At 40.8% G+C, this 19459-nt stretch overlaps 1 protein-coding gene across 2 annotated transcripts in view; it reads left to right on the top strand.

Moving 5' to 3' along the window:
- LOC118400996 (mitochondrial inner membrane protease subunit 2-like) overlaps nucleotides 1-18410 on the top strand; it is a 152320-nt gene extending 133910 nt beyond the window's left edge. For both annotated transcript variants that reach the window (XM_035798080.2, XM_035798081.2), the window contains one exon: nucleotides 9301-18410. In XM_035798080.2, coding sequence (XP_035653973.1) covers nucleotides 9301-9441 — 141 coding nt within the window. In that variant the 3' untranslated portion in view covers nucleotides 9442-18410. The remainder of the gene's footprint in view (nucleotides 1-9300) is intronic.
- The last annotated feature ends 1049 nt before the right edge of the window (nucleotides 18411-19459 follow it).

The raw sequence follows: 19459 nt of genomic DNA, 5'->3' as shown, positions 1-19459 counted from the left end.
CATTGTCATTTGTGTTGTTTCCCAGTGCAGGCATGTGTGGCACATTTTAAACGCATGAAAGCCATTGAGGGCATTGCAAAAACAGAGTTTCTGTCCAAACCCAAATGGTTTAAATGGTTAAATAATTTAACAGTGCACCAGAGAGGTATATCGCCAGATGTGCCCAGGCTTTTCTGAAATGAGCTAGCTTCAGTTAGCTTCACATTCCAGCTCAGGCTTCATCCGTATTACGACGGTGGATATTGCTCATTCGCCTGCCGCTAACTCTAGCAGGCTTGTACCTGCGTGTGCATATCGCACGCAGTGTTCCTCAGTAAGAAAAGTAGCTATTGGCTGTCCTAAAATTCGCTAGAAGTCGCTAAATGACATCATTGCCTAATTTGCATAATTGGCCATGTGCATGTAATTGTGATGGACGCTGAGGCGAGAGGAATAACGTCGTGGGAGAGACAAAAAGTGAGTAAAAAACACCCTAAATATGTTTAGAACTACAAATGAACTTCTGTCGATTCTTGTTATTTTTATGTCACAATTCCAACCCTCCACCGATTTTCAAATTGTCATAACAATTGGTAATCGGCATTTTTGGACGCCGATTACATTGCAAACCACGAGGAGACTACGTGGCAGGCTGTGACCACCTGTTACGCGAGTGCAGCAAGGAGCCAAGGTAAGATGCTAGCTAGCGTTAAACTTATCTTATAAAAAAAAATCAATCTTAACATAATCACTAGTTAACTACACATGGTTGATGATATTACTAGTTTAACTAGCTTGTCCTTAGTTGCCTATAATCAATGTGGTGCCTGTTAATTTATCATCGAATCACAGCCTTCTTTGCCAAACGGGTGATGATTTAACAAGCACATTCGCGAAAAAATAACAATCGTTGCACCAATGAACCTAACCATAAACATCAATGCCTTCCTTAAAATCAATACACAAGTATATATTTTTAAACCTGCATATTTAGTTAAAAGAAATTCATGTTAGCAGGCAATATTAACTAGGGAAATTGCGTTGCTTCTCTTGCGTTTAGTGCGAGCAGTCTGGGTATATGCAGCAGTTTGGGCCGCCTGGCTCTTTTCGAACTGTGTGGACCATTTCTTCCTAACAAAGACCGTAATTAATTTTCCAGAATTTTACATAATTATGACATAACAGCAATATTTAGACTTAGGGTTGCCACCCGTTCGATAAAATACGGAACGGTTCCGTATTTCACTGAAAGAATAAACATTTTGTTTTTGAAATTATAGTTTCCGGATTTGACCATATTAATGACCTAAGGCTCGTATTTCTGTGTGTTTATTATATTATAATGAAGTCTATGATTTGATTGGGAATATTGAAGACTCATGTTAAAAGGAACCACCAGCTTTCATATGTCCTCATGTTCTGATTTTTGCACTTTTACTTTCTTCTCCAACACTGTGTTTTTGCATTATTTAAACCAAATGTTTCATTATTTATGTATGTATTATATTAAGTTAAAATAAGTGCTCATTGTTCATTAAGTATTTTCGTAATTGTCATTATTACAAATATATATATATATAACGGCCGATTAATCGGTATCGGCTTTTTTTGGGTCCTCCAATAATCGGTATCGGCGTTGAAAAATCATAATCGTTCGACCTCTACTTTGTATGCATCTCTGTTTGTGGAGTAAATGTGGTCTACAGTTTTCTTCCCTCTGGTTGCACATGTGACATGCTGGTAGAAATGAGGTAAAACAGATTTACGTTTGCCTGCATTAAAGACCCCGGACACTAGGAGCGCCACTTCTGGATTAGCATTTTCTTGTTTGCTTAGGGCTTTATACAGCTCGTTGAGTGCGGTCTTAGTGCCAGCATCGGTTTGTGGTAGTAAATAGATGGCTACAAATAATACAGATGAGAACTCTTGGTAGACATCGCGCACCAGCAGGCATTGACAAATACACCCCCCTCGTCTTACCAGACATAGCTGATCTGTCCTGCAGACGCACGGAAAACCCAGACAGCTGTATATTATCCATGTCGTCATTCAGCCACGACTCGGTGAAACATAAGATGTTACTGTTTTTAATGTCCTGTTGGTAGGATAGTCTCGACCATAGATTGAGTTTGTTTTCCAGTGATTGCCAATAGAATGGATGGTAGTGGCGATTTACTCACTCATCTCCGAATCCTGACCTTCTCCCTCTGTATTCCGCCTTTTCTTCACGCGACTGCGGGGATTTATTCTCTTTTTGGTCATAAGAGACGGTAGCAACAACTTTATGTACAAAATAAGTTAAACAATGTGATAAAATGTAACAAAATAGAACATTTGGTTCGGGGCCCGTGAAACGGCAGCCATCCCCTCCGGCGCCGTTATAGTGTATGTAGGCTTGTGACAAAAAAATATAAATTGAATCCATTTTAAATTCAGGCTGTAACACAACAAAATGTGAAAAAAGTGAAGGGGTGTGAATACTTTCTGAAGGCATAAAAATATATATTTTTTTGTGAAATGTAAATCCGGTCTTGATTTACATTTCACAGAAAGTGTGTTCCACTGACGTGAAATGTTCTTTGTTCCTAAAATGTACGTGGAACAACCAAAGAGGAAGAAATGTTCCAATTTTCTGTTGTCTTGACTTAATTTTAAATGGGTGCTCTGAACCCTGTTTTGCTCCTAAATGTAAGTATATTTCTCACTAGGAAGTGAATTAACAAGCCTCTCAGTAAAGCGCATACCTGCCACTCCCTCGCTTTCTTTCTCTCTCTTCTATCCCTCTTTCTCTTCTGTCCCTCTTTCTTCTCTCTCTCCAACCCCCCTTCCTCTCTTTCTCTCCCCCCTCTCTCTATTTCTCTCGCTTTCTCTCTTTCGCTTTGTTATTTATACTTGTCTAAAACCCCATAGGCTCTTTGGACTCCCTGGAGAGCCAGGTGTTGTATAAAGTGCTGCGTGAGATGAAGTTGCTGAGTGAGCTGTCAGGTTGGATAGACCTAAACAAATATCACAGTCATACCTTTTGCCAAAATCAGATTGTCTTGTAGCTTGAAATATGCTGAATGCCTGAAATGGCGTACAACGGTTGCTTTGCATACAAGTTTTGGGAGTACAAACAAACAAATGTAACTTTATTGTATTGCGGGGCTTCAATGTCTTACTCTTTTCCAGGTCACAGATTTGTCAGCGGCATTTAAAATGACATTTAAAACTAAAATCTAAAAAGCAAGCATAGTCGTCGTCCAGATCAAGTCAGTAAATGGCATAGTGGTTATCACCCACCCAACAACAGCAATAAGCTTGTGAGTTGTGTAACAAATCCATCCCTATATGACAACCTTTAGTGGCTCTTTTCTCACTCCCAGTCTCTAAACTAATCCTTCTGAGGAAGGAGTGTTGGTATTCTGGAGCCATTTGTCAGATACCCCTGATGTCTTCAAGGCCGTAGCACTCATTTCTCCTGTGAAGGACCGAGTGGACAAGCTAGTTTAGCCTTCTACGCTCCCTTGCCTCACTCCCATAGCCTTGAAATGTTATTTGAAGATTATATTGTGTATTTATGAAAGCCTTGGCATCCGTCTCCAGTCCTTTGTGTGTCAGATTTTTTTTAATGCACCTAAACACCTTGCTTTTGTCTTTCTATATCATTATCCCAAAATGGCTGATTGATGCAGTGCCTTCAGAAAGTATTCATACCCCTTAACTTTTTCCTAATTTTGTCTTACAGCCTGAATTCAAAATGGATTCAATAGATAAACACAATACCCCATAATGACAAAGAGAAAAAATATTTTTAGAAATGTTTGCAAGTTAATTGAAAATGGTGAATTGTGATTCCTGGAAAAATGTTGTCAGAGGTTGCAACAGTAACCAAGGGGTTCGGGCTTAGTGAAGGGTCTCTCTCTCCCCTCTTTCTCTTCTCTCTCCCATCTCCCTCTCTCTCTCTTCCGTCCATTCTCTCTTATTCCTCCTTCTGCTCTCTCCCGTCCATCCTCTTATCCCTCCCTCATTTACCCTCTCCTTCCTTCTTCCCTCCGTCCCCATGTCATCTCTCTCTCCCTCCCCTCCCCCTCTTCTCACCCACCTTTGTCTGTTGACTCTCTCCCCTCCTTCCTCACCCCCTCCCTCCTTCACCCTATCCATTTCTTTCTCCCCCTCCCTCACTCTCCCCCTTCTGTCTCCCTCCTCCCCTCCATTCTCTCTCCTTCATTCCCTCCCTCCCCGTCGTCTCATTTCTCTCCTCTTTCCCACCTCCAATGACAGAATATTGACACAGGCAACACAGACAGACGCATGCACACAGACACATACAGTTTTAAGGCTCTTGGTTTCTAGAACTGCAAGACCATTGTATCCAATGGAGGTTTAAAAAAAAAGAAAAGCTTAAAATGCTTTTGCGTCGATTGACTTCAAATTTAATTTGGCGGTCCCCCGGTCCGCAGGAATAGAATGGAGCACCATGTTGAGGATGGATTAAGCTACTTCCTGTTGCCGCAGTAAGCTGAACCTCAACACAGGAGAGCATCCCTGTAAGGTCATGATGGGTTGTGTGGAAGGACGGTTAGCTAGCTCAGTTGCAGTCCACGGTTATGTGAGGGCTGTAGGTAATGATTTTATATGGAAGAAAGGCCTTGTTCTCTGTGGGACCTAGTTTTCACTGTGAAGAGTTGAAATTGGTTGACACTCATGTCCCATTGATTGGAAATGTATTGACACAAGGATCAAGCCTGTGACCCTCATATTTTCCCATTGAATGAAATGGATTGACGTAAGTGTCAATTGGTTGAAACTCATATTTTCTCATTGAATGAAATGTATTGACATAAGCATCAACCCTGTGACATCTTTTCCCATTGAATGCAGTGAATTGACATAGGCGTCAATTGGGTGACACTTACCTTTTCGCATTGACTGCGGTGCATTGACGTAAGCGTCAACCTTGTGACGCTCTTCTTTTCCCGTTGAATGCAGTGTGGGGAAACGTTCTGAATGGACATATGGGTACAGGAAGAATCAGCAAACTCACTCACGCACACCCCTGTAAATGCACCCGTCAATCAAAACCGCCAGCGTGTTTCAGACACAAGCAAATATTTCTCCTTTCCTTAAAATGTGTTTTAAAACAATCTAGGCCTACCTTATGTTTTCAAGAAAGTAGGCTACAATATAATGAGTCGACAAGTAAGGTATGACGGGGATGGTTTATACTATGGAGATTAAATTGACTATCATTCACTTTGTTGACTTACTGCAACATGTGACGCGAAGAAAATAAATGACTGAGAACCCTGGCTTATTAGCCCAACCACATGGGTGGGCACTTTCCTACATTTTGACATTTGTGAGAAGCAGGCCAGGTGCTTCTGTGTGCGCTCAGGCGCGCGTGCTCTCCAGGCCAGGTGCTTCTGTGTGCGCTCAGGCGCGCGTGCTCTCCATCAACATCAACATTAACAGGGCAGATAAACCAGACCCGTTGCTCACGTGGAGCGTGTAAATGATGGTATGAAATAAACCGAGACTTTCTCACAAGTGTCTCAGGTTGTGAACTCTGCAATCAGTGTTTCCACTCTGAGAATGCGAATGGTATGCGACTGTAATTAATACATGCATGAAGAGAAATTAATGTAACCAAATGACAGGGAATAATAGTAAATTGTCTGTTTTACAAATGGTTGTCTACGGCATGGGCATTCATAAAAGGTCCATTGCGGGCCGACACTGTATAGCCGAGGCTACTGTTTTACTTTGCAGGGATAGGAGGTCAGCGTATCGGTCGGGCCTGATCAGTGTATGCAGTCTGTATCAAATTATACTATGCCAGGTTCGAGAGAATTGTCCATTTGACACAACATTAGTGCATTGTAGGCCTCAGAGCCTGAACAACCTTGTCAACTGCTGTTTATACATAATTCATGAATAGTCAGACACATCCAACCTTTTTAAAGGCCAAATGATGTATTTACTAGCAAGCAATGAAAACATGCATGGTATAAAATCAAGTCTTTACTGAAATGCCTATAGTGCTCTACCCCCCCCAGTGAATCTAGCGATTTGGCTGCTCAAGCATCAAAGGACAGTTGGAAAGAGGAGGTGAAGTAGTCAGTTTCATAGACAGATTAAGTTACCAAAAGATTTTGTAATCATTAAACACTCCTGCTATTAGGAAACGTTTTTTATCCTAAAATGAACGTAGGTAGGCCTATTTTTATCCTAAAATGAATGTAGGTAGGCCTATTTTTATCCTAAAATGAATGTAGGTAGGCCTATTTTTATCCTAAAATGAACGTAGGTAGGCCTATTTTTATCCTAAAATGAACGTAGGTAGGCCTATTTTTATCCTAAAATGAATGTAGGTAGGCCTATTTTTATCCTAAAATGAATGTAGGTAGGCCTATTTTTATCCTAAAATGAATGTAGGTAGGCCTATTTTTATCCTAAAATGAATGTAGGTAGGCCTATTTTTATCCTAAAATGAATGTAGGTAGGCCTATTTTTATCCTAAAACGAATGTAGCTAGGCCTATTTTTATCCTAAAATGAATGTAGGTAGGCCTATTTTTATCCTAAAATGAATGTAGGTAGGCCTATTTTTATCCTAAAATGAATGTAGCTAGGCCTATTTTTAAATGGTTTTGACAGTTACTTTATTATCATGATGGTGTTCATCCAAAACTACCAGTTACTGGATAATTCAGTTCCAGCCCCAGTTCCACCCAGCACAGCAGCAGCCCCCTGCATGGTGATGGAAGGGAGCCCCCCTTCACAGTCTCTGGCTAGGTTCCGTTTGGGACATGGCCTTTGTCTCTTCTTGCCACCTCGCCTCTCCTCTGTGGAATTGAAGTGTTTATGCTGGCTGCTGTGAGGGAAATTACACTCTGATCCCCAGGCCAGGGCTCAACTCTAAAGCTCTCCTCTCACAATGTGCTGCTGCAAGGGGAGATGACTTGATTTACACTGAACAAAAATTTAAACGCAACAATTTAAGAAGATTTTACTATTACAGTCCATATAAGGAATCAATCAACGGAAATAAATTCATTAGGCCCAAATCCCAAATGTGTGGATTTCACACGACTGGGAATACAGATATGCATCTGTTGGTCATGGATACCTTTTTTTTTTAAAGTAGGGGCGTGGATAAAATTTTAAAAAGTCTCTGGTGTGACCACCATTTGCCTCATGCAGCGCGACACATCACCTTCACTTGAACGGGCTGTTGATTGTGGTCTGTGAAATGTTGTCCCATTCCTCTTCAATAGCTGTGCGAAGTTTATATACCTTTATTTATATTGGAGGGAACTGGAACACACTGTTGTACACGTCGATCCAGAGCATCCCAAACCTGCTCAATGGGTGACATGTCTGGTGAGTATACAGGCCATGGAAGAACTGGGACATGTTCAGCTTCCAGGAATTGTGTACAGATCCTTGCGACAAGGGCAGTGCTTTTTCATGCTGAAACGGGAGGTGATGGCGGCGGATCAATGGCACGACAATGGGCCTCAGGATCTCGCCACGGTATCTCTGTGCATTTAAATTGCCATCGATAAAATGCAATGTTGTTTGTTGCCCGTAGCTTATGCCTGCCCATACCATAACCCCACCGCCACCATGAAGCACTCTGTTCACAACGCTGACATCAGCAAACCACTCGCCCACACGACGCCATAGACACTGTCTGAAATCTGCCCGGTACAGTTGAAACTGGGATCCATCCGTGAAGAGCACACTTCTCCAGCGTGCCAGTGGCCATCAGTGGTGAGCATTTGCCCAAACTGCAGTCAGGTCAAGAAACTGGGGAGGACGACAAGCACTCAGATGAGCTTCCCTGAGACAGTTTCTGACCGTTTATGCATAAATTCTTTGGTTGTGCAAACCCACAGTTTCATCAGCTGTCCGGGTGGCTGGTTTCAGATGTCCCCGCAGGTGAAGAAGCCGATGTGGAGTTCCTGGGCTGACGTGGTTACACATGGTCTGCGGTTGTGAGACCGGTTGTACGTACTGCCAAATTCTCTAAAATAACATCGGAAGCTGCTGGTGGACATTCTGCAGAGACATCTGTGGAATTGTGTTGTGACAAAACTGCACATTTTAGAGTGGCCTTTTATTGTTCCCAGCACAAGGTGCACCTGTGTAATGATCATGCTGTTTAATTATCTTTTTAAAATGCCACACCTGTCAGGTGGATGGATTTTCTTGGCAAAGGAGAAATTCTCACTAACGGGGATGTAAACACATTTGTGCACAACATTTGAAAGAAATCAGCTTTTTGTACATATGGTAAATGTATAGCATCTTTTTATTTCAGCTAATGAAACATGGGAGCAACAAATATAAACACATGTTGCATATTTCTGTTCAGTGTATTAGGGGAATATTGAAGGAAGGTTCTGTAATGGAATGGCACTGTACTGGATCTCTGTCTGTTGTATATTATGTCTGGTAGGACAATATATTTGGAAATACTGACCAAATGTATTTATTTATTTTTTCTGTGCCAATACCCGGGAATGAAGCATGGGCCAAATTAATTTTAAAGGGAATATTACTTAATCTATTTATCAGCCAGGAACTAGTGTAGTTCAATTGAAGTAGAGAAGAAGAATACATTAATCCATTAATTTAATTATATTTCAATCTTGACAGGCCAGAATTAAGGTATTGGTAGTTTAAATGTTTTTTTTTAAATTATCCATGGCCAGAGACCTATGTTGTGCTGATATCACCCCCCAGGACATGTATTACCAAGGGAGTCAGAAAGGCCACCTCCTCTATCCGAGTCTGAAAAGGCACCGTATTCCCTATATTGTAGTGTGCTATTTAGGGAATAGACGCAAATTTCGTACTCACAGAGCAAGCCCTGTGGCATGAGCCAAACTCTGCCTTACCTTCAAGGAGAACAGAATAATTGTGTTTCTAGCTTGTAAATAACAGGCAGTTGATATTGGTCAGTGTGTTTTGTGCTAACCGCTTAATTGACATAGATGTGATTGTCTGGGAAAACAAGAACAAACCTTTGCAGTTTAATGTGCTTAACAGTCCACATATTAAAGTCTATTTAACTTATGTCGTGACGTCACAGCTAAAATAATAATTGAATCAATTCCATCTTAAAAAATAACTTTTTGTTTTATTAGAATCAGTTTCCATGTTATATTTGTCTTGAAAAAGACGAGCAGCACTATTCACAATGGACAAGTTTCTGCCATCAAGCCTTCTGCAGCCAAGGAACTGCCCCTTTATTCTAATGATCACTTAGAATGAGCGATAGTATCATAGTTCTTTGACCAGGGTCTTCTCCTCCCTATATTCCTCTCCGCAGGTGTCTCTGGGGTTGGTCCACGGCCGTGCCTCCCACATCATCTGGCCGCCCAATCGGTGGCAGAGGATCGAGCCGTCCCTCCCCCCTGAGCGGAAGCCCTTGTTGAACTGGCACGGGGACACAACAGAGGAGGAGGACTGAGGAGAGGCCTGCTCATGGCTGTATACATACTGTACCTACTACCTACACTCTCTCTCTGTCATACAGTACATGTGAACATGTCATAATCCTTTGATGTGGCACAGTTATGATATCTCTTTGTTGTTGAGAAGCTGAGTATGTCAATGGATCAGATACCCATTACCCATACAGTTGCGGCCAAATATATAGGCACCCTTGCACTTTTCTTAAATAATTGCCTATTTATTCTACAATAAGCTGAAAAATAAAGTTTGGTCTCCACACCTTGTTTTTGGTATATTCAACATTGCAGAACCTATTTTGTTTTTGTAAATATAAGTTTAACATTTTTATTTAAAAAATAAAGACCAATGGCATGGACGCAATTATTGGCACCCCGGAGCTAGTACTTAGTTGCACAGCCTTTGTCCAAGATAACTGCTAAGAAATGCTTATTGTAGCACACTTCTACTGTTTTCACATCTCGCCATAGGTTATGATTCAGATCTGGCCACTCCAGAACAGATTTCTTCTTGAACCTTTCCAGGGTGATTTCTGTATGTTTGGGGGTTGTTGTCCTACTGTGGAAGCCAGTTTTTGGACACTGGATTGAACATTGCACTCCAAAAACACCCTTGATAATCTGCTGATTTCATGTCTTGCACACATTCAAGGCGCCCAGTACCAGAGGCAGCAAAGCAATCCCACATCATTATTGAACCTCCTCCATAATTGGTTTTAGTCGTTGGTAAACATAGGAAGACCCCACTGTTGAAGGAGACAAGTAAGCCTGATTGAACTTCTCAAAAACCCACCTAAACAAGGCTAAATCCTGGGGGAAATGCTCTGTGGGCCAATGAAACAAAATTAGAGCTCTTTGGCAATACAGATCAGCGTTCGGTTTACTGGCCAAATTAAGCGTTCAATGAAAAAAGGAACCCTCCCTACAATAAAAGATAAGGGAGGTTTAATCATGCTGTGGTGTTGCTTTGCTGCCTCTGTTACTGGGGACCTTGAATGTGCACAATCCAATGTTCAACCCAGTGTCCAAAAACTGGGTCTCCATTGAAGGTTGTGTCTTCCAGCGGGACAACGACCCCAAACACACATCAAAAAGCACCCAGGCATGGTTAAGAAGAGATGTTGGACTGTTCTGGAGTGGCCAGAGAAAAGTACAGCTCTGAATCACATCCAAAACCTACGGCGAGGTCCAATATGGCAAGCGGTTGGTAAAGGGCACCCATCAAATGTTGAATAATTACAGCAGTTTTCTTCTGAAAAGTGGGTCAAATTGCTAGTAGAAAGGTACAGAAAGCTCATTTGATGGTTACAAGAAGCATAAACTTATGTTGACAAAAATAATAGTTCTGCAATATTGACAAAATATATTTTTTTAATGTCATCTTATTTTAGAAGAAATAGGGAATTATTTAAGAAAAGTTTGAAACTGTATGTCTGTGGCCAATTGTAAAAAATAAAAATAAAACATTTTGCAACCATATAATGTGAACAACTGAACGCTGAGATATATATTTGTATGTTGTGTTATCAGAATTTCAGACTAGTGCAGTACTATGTTATTAAATGTATGGAAATATTAAACTAAAACTGGTTGGGCTTTGAAGGAGCCTGTGGCATGAAAGGCTGATTGAAACTACCTCGATTTATAGATTGCACACTTGATACAGTTGAAGTCGGAAGTTTACATACACTTAGATTGGAGTCATTAAAACTCGTTTTTCAAACACTCCACAAATTTCTTGGTAACAAACTATAGTTTTGGCAAGTCGGTTAGGAAATCTACTCTGTGCATGACGCAAGTCATTTTACCAGCAATTGTTTACGAACAGATTATTTCACTGTACCACAATTCCAGTGGGTCAGAAGTTCACATACACTAAGTTGACTGTGCCTTTAAACAGCTTGGAAAATTCCAAGAAAATTATGTCATGGTTTTAGAAGCTATGAAATGTTATTACACACATATATAATCAATACGGTTCTAACGAAATTTCCATATCAACAATCGAAATGACTGAAAAACGCAGTTCAAAACTTGTTTAATCAAAAGCGAAATTCAAGCTTGATAAATCAAATGCATCATTGGGATGTTGTTCGTAAATCCAAACCGTACAGCTAGACCGCTTTAGGAAATTAAATGCACATATTAAACACGCTAAAGTATAGGCAATGGTCGAAAATGAGGAAGTAAGCTAGAAATTCAATTATTTCGCTCATATGATAGCCTACTGGTTAGCTCCATGGTGCTGAATGGACAGCAGCACCATTCTCTTTTTTCATTCAACAGTGGCCTAACCCACACACACAAAAAAAAGAGGCCTACTTGTAAATGAAGTACATCAGGGTGAACCTCTCGGTGACAGCGTTGAAGTCTTGATTCCTTTTGAGTTTGAAAAGTCTCAGTTGACATGAGGGCCTAGGATGGCGCAGTTGTACTTCCCCAACACTCCCAATACATAGTCCACCAAGGCCACAGCTTGTTTGTCATCGCACACATCATCATACCAAAGACGCCTCCTTGACTTCACTTTTAGCCACTATGCAAAATCATAAAGATCTGGCCTTTGTTGTCTCATCTACTGCAACAAACGTGGCTGCATTAATCTCCTCTTCAATGTCATTTCAAATCACATCCCTGACTGCTTCAATGAAATCATATTGTATTCTGTTTGATATTCCTGGAAACACAGTGGAAGTCTCAAGTGTCTTGCTAACCTTTCACATTTTTCAGCAATGGTATCCAATAACTCTACATAGTTGCCAAGATTACATGAGCTTGTACTCGCATCATTACCACAAAATGCTAATTCTTGTTTCCCTAGGTAGCGTGTTACTCTAATAGGGTCCTTCAAAATCTCAGTTTTCCCCTGCAAACAGAGGAGGTCCTGAGGACATTCAGCCATGTTTTCTCTGGGGGATCTTTGTGTAGTTCCTTGTAAGTTACCAGGACATCACTGAGGGCCATGTCAGGATCTTTTTAGGACATTCTTAGTCCTTAGGACACCGTGTGATGGTCCCAAGGGACGTGTTTTAATTTCCCGGTTTGTCCTGAGACGTTTTTATGACGTTTTTGGGACGTTGTGTCATGGTCCCCTGAACATTCTTAGGATGTTGTCATGGTCCCCTGGAGGTTTTTATCATGTTGATGGTCCGGTAATGAATGGTATGTGGGTTTTAAGGTAAATGGTAAGCTGTTCAACTAAAATAGCGTAAAAATCTTTAATCAAGGACAATATGATGACATTTGGCATGATCACTTAGTACTGTTTGTTTTCCATATGACCCCACCTGGGACTTGAACTGGGACTTTAACTCATAACATGTGGATTTGGGTTACGCTGATCTTTCACAAAGTCTGTACAATTTCAGAAGTCCACTACACATGCATTACCTATAATACATCTCTGCGCAGATGGCAAAAGAATGCCATCTGCATTGATATTTTAGTTATCAGTTAATCTAACTATTTGTAGGATAAATAAAGGGGGCATTGTTAGAGGAATTTAATACTTATATGTTTGTTAACCAACTCAATTATAACAAAGCAAAACACTTTGTCCGGTTCTAAGAATTTGTAAGGTTCTTAATTGCATAAAATAGACAAAGATCAGTCTCAAAATGAATCAATAGCGTTTATTCCCGAGAGCTCTGGTCATAATACCATGTACATTGGTTTATATACCTCACATTTCGTCATACATGTCCCTCCTCTCAGATACAATGGCAATATAGTTCACAAGCCTTCTCACATTGTCTGCCACCTGTTAAACAATCTACTACAAGCCCAAGGTCTCTCCCCTCCCTGGGTGGGGACAGAATGTCCTGTAAGGAACACAGTATTCCAGCCGGTCTGACGATAGCTCCATTCGTTTCTAACAAGGAACAGAAAGTCCTTGTTCTAATTCTTGACTAAAACTACACACCTTATATTCAGTATTATGATTATAATACGATTCATACATTCATACAGTAACAGAGTAGTATTCTGTTTATTTGTAGTTCTAAGTTAAATGTATACATAATTTAGTCATTCATAAAAATCCCATAACAGGCATATAAGCAGACAATGAAAGTTCTTACAATATTAGATGACATTACTCTAAAACAGGCTATAGGCTACATGTGCACCACCAAGTCAGAACAGTAAGCTAAGTTATGAGGGGGAAAGGGAACACATTATTAGGGTGAGGCACATGTGCTTCTAACAGCTTACTACACAACATACACTTAGTATTACTTTCTTAGCTACGATATACATATCTCCCTGGCATATTACATCATTTATGCAGCAGCATACAAGACATTTTTGGACTCACATTTGTGCTGTGTTCAGTTGAACAGGAAGGTGGCACGGTGGTCCTAGTGGGCAAATTCATGAAACCTTGTCATCAAAGTCTGGCATGCTCAGAATTTATGGTGCTTTCAAGACAACTGGGAACTCTGGAAAAAACTAGGTTGAATTATGACATCAGTGATCTTCAGGTCGGAGCCCTCGAAAGACTCCTGAGTTTCCGACTTGGAATTCCGACTTGGAGTTCACAGTTGTCTTTGAACTCACTGTAACCTGAGATTTCCCAGTTCAGAGTTTCCAGTTGTTTTGAACGTGGCAAAAGTCATGCTGGATTGACAGAAGGGCCAACCTTTTCTGGCCCATGGTGTTGCTTATGAATTTGAACCCATTTACGCTTTGAAAATACATTTTTACATCAGCAGATGTCACAAAGTGCTATACAGAAACCCAGCCTAAAACCTCCAAGTAATGCAGATGTAGAAGCACAGACATGGACCAAGACTTGGACCAAACACACTCTCCACCGAATAGCAGGCAAGGGAAGCAAAATAGGGATTGCTTTGCAATGCTTGCAGTTAGATTCCTTCCAAACCACTCATTGTTTAATTTCGTTTTCCAACTCGTGTAATGTTTATGTTCAATGGCCGATGAGCACCGATACGTTTTATCTATAATATCTCTTCAGATGAACAAAGATTAAAAAGTATTTGCCAGTAGGTTGTCAACGTGATTTATGATGACTCCTTGTCTAGCTAAGATTTTGAAAAGTAGATATAACGATTTTGGATGTAGATATAACGTTATTTGACGTCATTTAATCTGTGGCCAATGACAAGGTCATTGGAATATTTTAGGCATCCCTGGTCTTTGTGGTTGAATCTGTGTTTGAAATTCACTGTTCGACTGAGGGACCTTACAGATAAAGTGCATTCGGAAAGTATTCAGACCCCTTGATTTGTTTTCTACATTTTGTTATCGTTACAGCCTTATTCTAAAATGGATTAAATAGTTTTTTCCCTCAATCTACACACAATACCCCAAAATAAAAAAAATAAAAACAGGTTTAGAAATGTTTGCAAATGTTATTATTTATTAAAAAAAAAAAAAAAAAAATGAAATATCACATTTACATACGTATTCAGACCCTTTACTCAGTACTTTGTTGAAGCACCTTTGGCAGCGATTACAGCCTTGAGTATGACGCTACCATCTTGGCACACCTGTATTTGAGGAGTTTCTCCAATTCTTCTCTGCAGATCCTCTTAAGCTCTGTCAGGTTGGATGGGGAGTGTCGCTGCACAGCTATTTTCAGGTCTCCAGAGATGTTCGATCGGGTTCAAGTCCGGGATCTGGCTGGGACACTCAAGGACATTCAGAAACTTGTCCCGAAGCCACTCCTGCGTTGTCTTGGCTGTGTGCTTAGGGTCATCCTGTTGGAAGGTGAACCTTCGCCCCAGTCTGAGTACTCGTTTTCATCAAGGATCTCTCTGTGTAGTACTTTGCTCCATTCATCTTTCCCTCAATCCTTTCTAGTCTCCCAATCCCTACCACTGAAAAACATCCCACAGCCTGATGTTGCCACAAACCCGCTTCACCGTAGGGATGGTGCCAGGTTTCCTCCAGATGTGACACTTGGCATTCAGGCAAAAGAGTTAAATCTTGGTTTCGTCAGACCAGAACATCTTGTTTCTCATTGCCTGAGAGTCTTTAGGTGCCTTTTGGCAAACTCCAAGCGGGCTGTCATGTGCCTTTTACTGAGGACTGGTTTCCATCTGGCCACTACCATAAAGGCCTGATTAGTGGAGTGATGCAGAGATGATTGACCTTCTGGAAGGTTCTCCCAACTCCACAGAGGAACTCTGGAGCTCTGTCAGAGTGACCATCAGGTTCTTGGTCACCTCCCTGACCAAGGCCTTTCTCCTCCGATTGCTCAGTTTGGCCGGTCAGTCAGCTCTAGGAAGAGTGTTGGTGGTTCCAAACTTCTTCCATTTAAGAATGATGGAAGCCACTGGGTTCTTGGGGACCTTCAATGCTGCAGAAATGTGTTGGTACACTTCCCCAGATCTGTGCCTCGACACAATCCTGCTCGGAGCTCTACGGACAATTCCTTTGACCTCATGGCTATGTTTTTGCTCTGACATGCAATTGAACTTAAAAAACATGAGCTGGTGCACACCCAGAAAATAGTTAGTGTGGAGGTGCTGACTAAAGGTGAATAAACTATCAAATTAAAGAAAGTCACACACTCCATGTATAATCTCCCAACAATGTTTCGGCATCACTGTGCCTTCCTCAGGGTAACGTCATAAATACTTGAACCAGGTTATATAAACACACAGTGTAATTAGTGTAACCAATGACAATGAGCTTACCACAGGTGGACTTCAATCAAGTTGTAGAAACATCTCAAGGATGATCAATGGGAACAGGATGCACCGGAGCTCAATTTCGAGTTTCATAGAAAAGTGTTTGAATATTTATTTAAATAAGGTTTTATTTGTAATACATTTATCAATTTCTAAAAACCTGTTTTCACTTTGTCATTATGGGGTATGGTCTGTAGATTGGTGAGGAACATTTTTCATTTAAACCATTTTAGAACAAGGCTGTATCGTAACAAAATGTGGAAAAATTCAAGGGGTCTGAATACTTTCTGAATGCACTGTAGTTGCATGTGTGGGTTACAGAGGTGAGGTAGTCATTCAAAAATCATCTTAAACACTATTATTGCACAGTGAGTCCATCAGATTTTTTATTTAGGGTTGCCATAACAAAGGGTTTGAATACAAGACATTTCAGTTTTGGATTTTTTATTAATTTGTAAAATTTTCAAAAAACATCATTCCAATTTGACATTATGGGTGGGGTATGTGTGTAGGCCAATTACAAAATATCTAATTGTAATCCGTTTCAAATTCAGGCTGTACCACAACAAAATGTGGAAAAAGTCAAGGGGTGTGAATACTTTATGAGGCACTATATGTCAGTGTGTCAAATATGTAAGTTGAAAAGCACTGTTTGTTTGTGTGGGGGTGTTGGTGGCCCTAGCATATCCAAAGGACAAAGAGCTGTGACTGGATCAGTGGTTCACCAATCAGGGCCTTGATGGACTTGGTAAAAGTAACAAGGGGTGATGTGTAATGAAACTAGGTTGTGAATGCCCTGGGTAAAATGTATGATTATTTTTGCAAACATCAGGTGACAAACCAAGAACTGGAGATAAACTTCCATGGGATCATGACAATGTCCAAAGAGCATTCAGGGGACCCTGACACAACATCCCAAGAAAGTACTAAAAACGTCCTCGGGGGACGTTCCCAAGACAAACCGGAAACTAGACAAAACCGTGACACAACGTCCTGACGACTTCAGGCCGCCATTTCGTGACGTCCCGGGGACATCCTAACGGCTCTTTGTTGTTTGCAGGGTAGTTCCCTCTAAGTTCCCACAAAATCACTGAGGACCATGTATAAACCTTTTTAGGATGTTCTCAGAACTTTCATTTTACTAGTTCTTAGGATGTCGTGTGATGTTCCCAAGGTAATGTTCTCTGGGGATCTTTTTTCTAGTTTCCTGTTTGTTCCGGGGACTTCCCCGAAGACACTTTTAGAATGTTCTTGTGACGTTGTGCCATGGTTCCCTGGGTGTCTTGTCTAGATCCCGGTTTGTCCCGGGGACATCCCTGAGGCTGTTTATGATGTTCTTGGGACGTTGTGTCATTGTCCCCCGGAGGTTTTGTCTAGTTCCCGGTTTGTCCTGGGGACGTCCCAGAGGATGGCTTTTCATAACACCTTTTTCATAACATGTTTTTTTTTATTAGATTAGCATTGCCTACAGTACACGTTTAAAGCTGTACAGTACATTCTAAGTGCAATTCCAGATGAAGTTGAAATCAGCATGGCGTTTAATTGTATTCTGTGGAATCAATGATGTGATGTGCTTCACATTTCCATATCATAAAATTCATGTCCTATACAGTGTCAATTTTATGATCACTATGTTTGATGTACAGTTACAAGATGACATGGCTTCATGCCCTGGATTGTTCTGAAGCGAATGTGCCTATGCTTGTCTATTGCGAAGAAACAGCACGCACCTCAATGCACTCATGACTCCTTTCGATGTGCACCAAAATTATGATCCGTTTCCCCGAATTGCATTGTGAAAGCCTGACAGTGTAATATCGTATTTTAGAACTTAGCTGGTCACGTTAGCTATAGAACCAGCTTTCAATCGATGCCCACAAGCCCCAGACAGATTTATAATGAACCGTTTTTGGATTACGTGAACATCCGTAATTGTATGATGGCGGGGATGCAGGGTTGTGTTCCAAACAAAAAAACTACAAGTGTGCTCGCTCTAGTTCCTCAACGGCACAGCTAGGAGAGCTCCAAAAAACACCTTAGAGTTGAAGACTCTTCTTTGAGTCATAAAAGTGCATTGACATGACTGTGCTGAGGTGTGTGGCCACTTGGGAGACACCAGTTAAGTCCTCTCTCACTTAGACCCTTGTAAATTGGTTGTTTTATGTTGCACCTACTCCACATGTTCTGGGGATATTCTTCTCCTGTTACTGAATGTATCCAGAGTATTTTCACATTTCCTTATCAACAAATGCAGCGAAAAGTACAGTAATTCTAAAATGCTAATAAAATCGACAGTGTAATGTTTGACATCAGTCTTGTGTCAGGTGAACTGTTTTCCTCACCTTCGAAATAATAATTGTCCCATAATCCCCAAACAGTTCCCTTTCAATTGCTACCACTGCCATGGTTATGCATATGCTTTTCAAATTTCCTCTGTGAGAAACATTTCAATTTAGCTCTATCCATGGGGTTCATTTCCAACATACCAGTACATCTTAAACACTCAACAAGATGACGTCGTCATACTCAGAGGGGCATCCTACTTACAGAAAACAATATCAGCCAATTGTGTTTTGACAGATTTTAATTATGTCATTTCTGTTGGCTTCTGTAAGTAGGAAGTCGACCCCAGTTGTGTATCGATGATGTCGTTTTGCTGAGTGTACCTTAGAACAGTTTACGTGACAATGCTGACGAGATGATGATCGTGTACTGCCAGCAGATCTTAATTTGCTTAATGCGAGTAGGCTGTTTTCTTTATGCGAGAAATCATTGCGGGCGTGCTTTCTTTAGTAGGAAACATTGCTCCCATCCCCTCTAGAAACTGCTGATCCATGTTGAGTTCTCCACATGACACATTTGTTCGAACTCGTAATTTGACTTCAATAGACTGCAACAGAGAATGAGGAAGTTCACTACTACTGAGATTTTATTGAAGCATTTTGGAGCCAGAAACTCTTCTTCTGGTAAATGTAGCGGATTGAGCAGTGTGGTTGTTGACTGTGGGATGGGAACAGCTGTGTCAGTCTAGCATGAGAGAGAATCAGTCTTCTGCCCGCCCACTGAGTCAACACACACACAATGCTGTGATGATAAAATATGCATAATTAAGAGAATTATATTTGAATAGTCTGAAATGTAATACTGTAAGATTTCCAGTCCCAAGACCTTAATTTTCTGTAAACACATGCAAACACAAGGATTTGTGTGCACACCAATGGCATAACAAATTGTCCCAATGCTTGTTTATAATGGACACATTTGAGATTGTGTCTACCATATTTCATTGCATTAGTTAAGAATGAATATCCAAGATGTTGCTGGTAAATACAGTCCGAGGACTTAATAAAGCATCTCTGAA

This window comes from Oncorhynchus keta, chromosome 22, assembly GCF_023373465.1.
Source record: "Oncorhynchus keta strain PuntledgeMale-10-30-2019 chromosome 22, Oket_V2, whole genome shotgun sequence".
In the NCBI taxonomy this organism is placed as follows: domain Eukaryota; kingdom Metazoa; phylum Chordata; class Actinopteri; order Salmoniformes; family Salmonidae; genus Oncorhynchus; species Oncorhynchus keta.
Note: the sequence above shows the minus strand (reverse complement) of the source record. Positions and strands in the feature narration are given on the sequence as shown.